Below are 1,710 nucleotides of genomic sequence, written 5' to 3' on the forward strand. Positions count from 1 at the left end.
CTTGACTGTTTTACTTGCATGTATGTATATGTACCATATGCATGCTTGCTGTCCTTGGAAATCAGAAAAGGGCATTGGATCCCGTGAAATCATTTTGTGGGAGGTAGGAATTGAACTTGGATCCTCTACAAGAGCACTAAGTGTTTTTAGCTGCTGAATCATCTCTCCAGTCCCTAAACTAGAGCTTTCATACCTACACATAACAGTCATGTTTTTAAGGGTTTTTTTTTTTTTTGTCTTTTGTTTTTGAGACAGGAACTAAATGTGGTATATTTCTGGCTGGCCTAAAAGCACACACAGTACTAAGAAGACTGGTCTAAAACTCATAGAGATCTGTCTGTCACTTCCTCTCAAGTGTTGAGGCTAAAGGTGTGTACCACGATGCCTGCCTAAGTTCTTTAAAAAAATTTTTTTTAATCTATTATTTTTATTTATGTGTATGTATGTTGGGCTGAATTAGCTTATGTACACCATGTATGTATAGTGCCTGTGGAGACCAGAAGGCATATGATCCCCTGAAACTGGAGTTACAGATGATTGTGAGCCACATGATGTGGATGCTGAGAACCAAACTCAGGTCCTTTGCAACAAGGCCAGTACTCCTGGCCACCGACCCATCTCTCCGATAATAGTCATCATTACACTGGTAGCTCAGCCATGGCATCAGCAAAATGTGCCTTTCAGGACATCACTTTCTGTCCATTTAGGTTCCTAACAATCTTCTATTACTGTCTCACTTTCTTGGTTTTATGACCTTAAAATCTGGTGAAACTCTATGTCATCTTGTGGCTGCTTTGTATTGTCATCTACCCTCTGCCAGTGACAATGTGGACATACTGTCAGCAGGCGCTATAGGGAACATTAAAGACAGAATGAGTGAGTCACAGACATTTGGAAGGCATGACCTCTCTCTCCTTGCCTGCGTGCAGGGTCTAGCCACTAAAGTCCGATGCTGATCAATGACATCTACAACTGTAACAAATTCTCTGGAATCAGGTCAAAAGCAGATCACAGGCCACCTAGGGAAGCTTCTTGAGTATTCAACACCATACATATTCCAGGACTCCCTGAAAGCTACTGTATGCCTTAGCTTCCTGACTAAAGCAGATGCTGGACAGGAGGGTAGCATGATGGTCACCAGACTCACAGCCTACACTACGAACCTCAAGTCACACGCTCTTGTAAACCTTTTCTAAGCCAATGTTTGCAGCCACATCAGCCTTACCTGTGATGCCCATGTGATAGTTGTGAAACGCATCTGTAAGGCCATCACAGAGGATGCTGTCAGCCAGCGACATCTCACCCATCTTGACTCCTGCCCTCAGGTGAGCCAAGTGAGGGGCCTGGAAACAGGACATGAGAACAGGTTAGACTTGGTGGTCGTTATCCTCTCCTTATGAATGGCCTGGACCTGACTTCCTCCCTCTTCATTTACCCATCAAGCTCTTCTCCCCACTACCTGATTCCCCAGGTCAGGGCCTGAAACCTCTTGGCATTAGCAGACCATCCCACCTGCCTCCTCTTAGGAATCTCTTCCTCTATAACTTGCCTGTTTCCATTTCTCCCTCAAACCTGCCTATTCTGGGTTTTAAGTCCTAATGATCCACTTTTTCCTCCTAGATAGACAAGTATTACCTTAGGTGATGGCATAAAAACCCCAATCATGTACCTATTTTAAAAAATGTTGTGTTTAAACTGGGAGGTAGTGGC

General features: G+C 43.9%; 1 protein-coding gene across 1 annotated transcript in view; it reads right to left on the reverse strand.

The window, feature by feature from the left end:
• Acat2 (acetyl-CoA acetyltransferase 2) overlaps nucleotides 1-1,710 on the reverse strand; it is a 45,491-nt gene that overhangs the window by 32,768 nt on the left and 11,013 nt on the right. The window contains exon 4 of the mRNA XM_013352339.2: nucleotides 1,226-1,343. Within this exon, the coding sequence (XP_013207793.2) occupies nucleotides 1,226-1,343 (118 nt within the window). The remainder of the gene's footprint in view (nucleotides 1-1,225; nucleotides 1,344-1,710) is intronic.

This window comes from Microtus ochrogaster, linkage group LG9 (genome assembly GCF_000317375.1).
Source record: "Microtus ochrogaster isolate Prairie Vole_2 linkage group LG9, MicOch1.0, whole genome shotgun sequence".
Classification (NCBI taxonomy): domain Eukaryota; kingdom Metazoa; phylum Chordata; class Mammalia; order Rodentia; family Cricetidae; genus Microtus; species Microtus ochrogaster.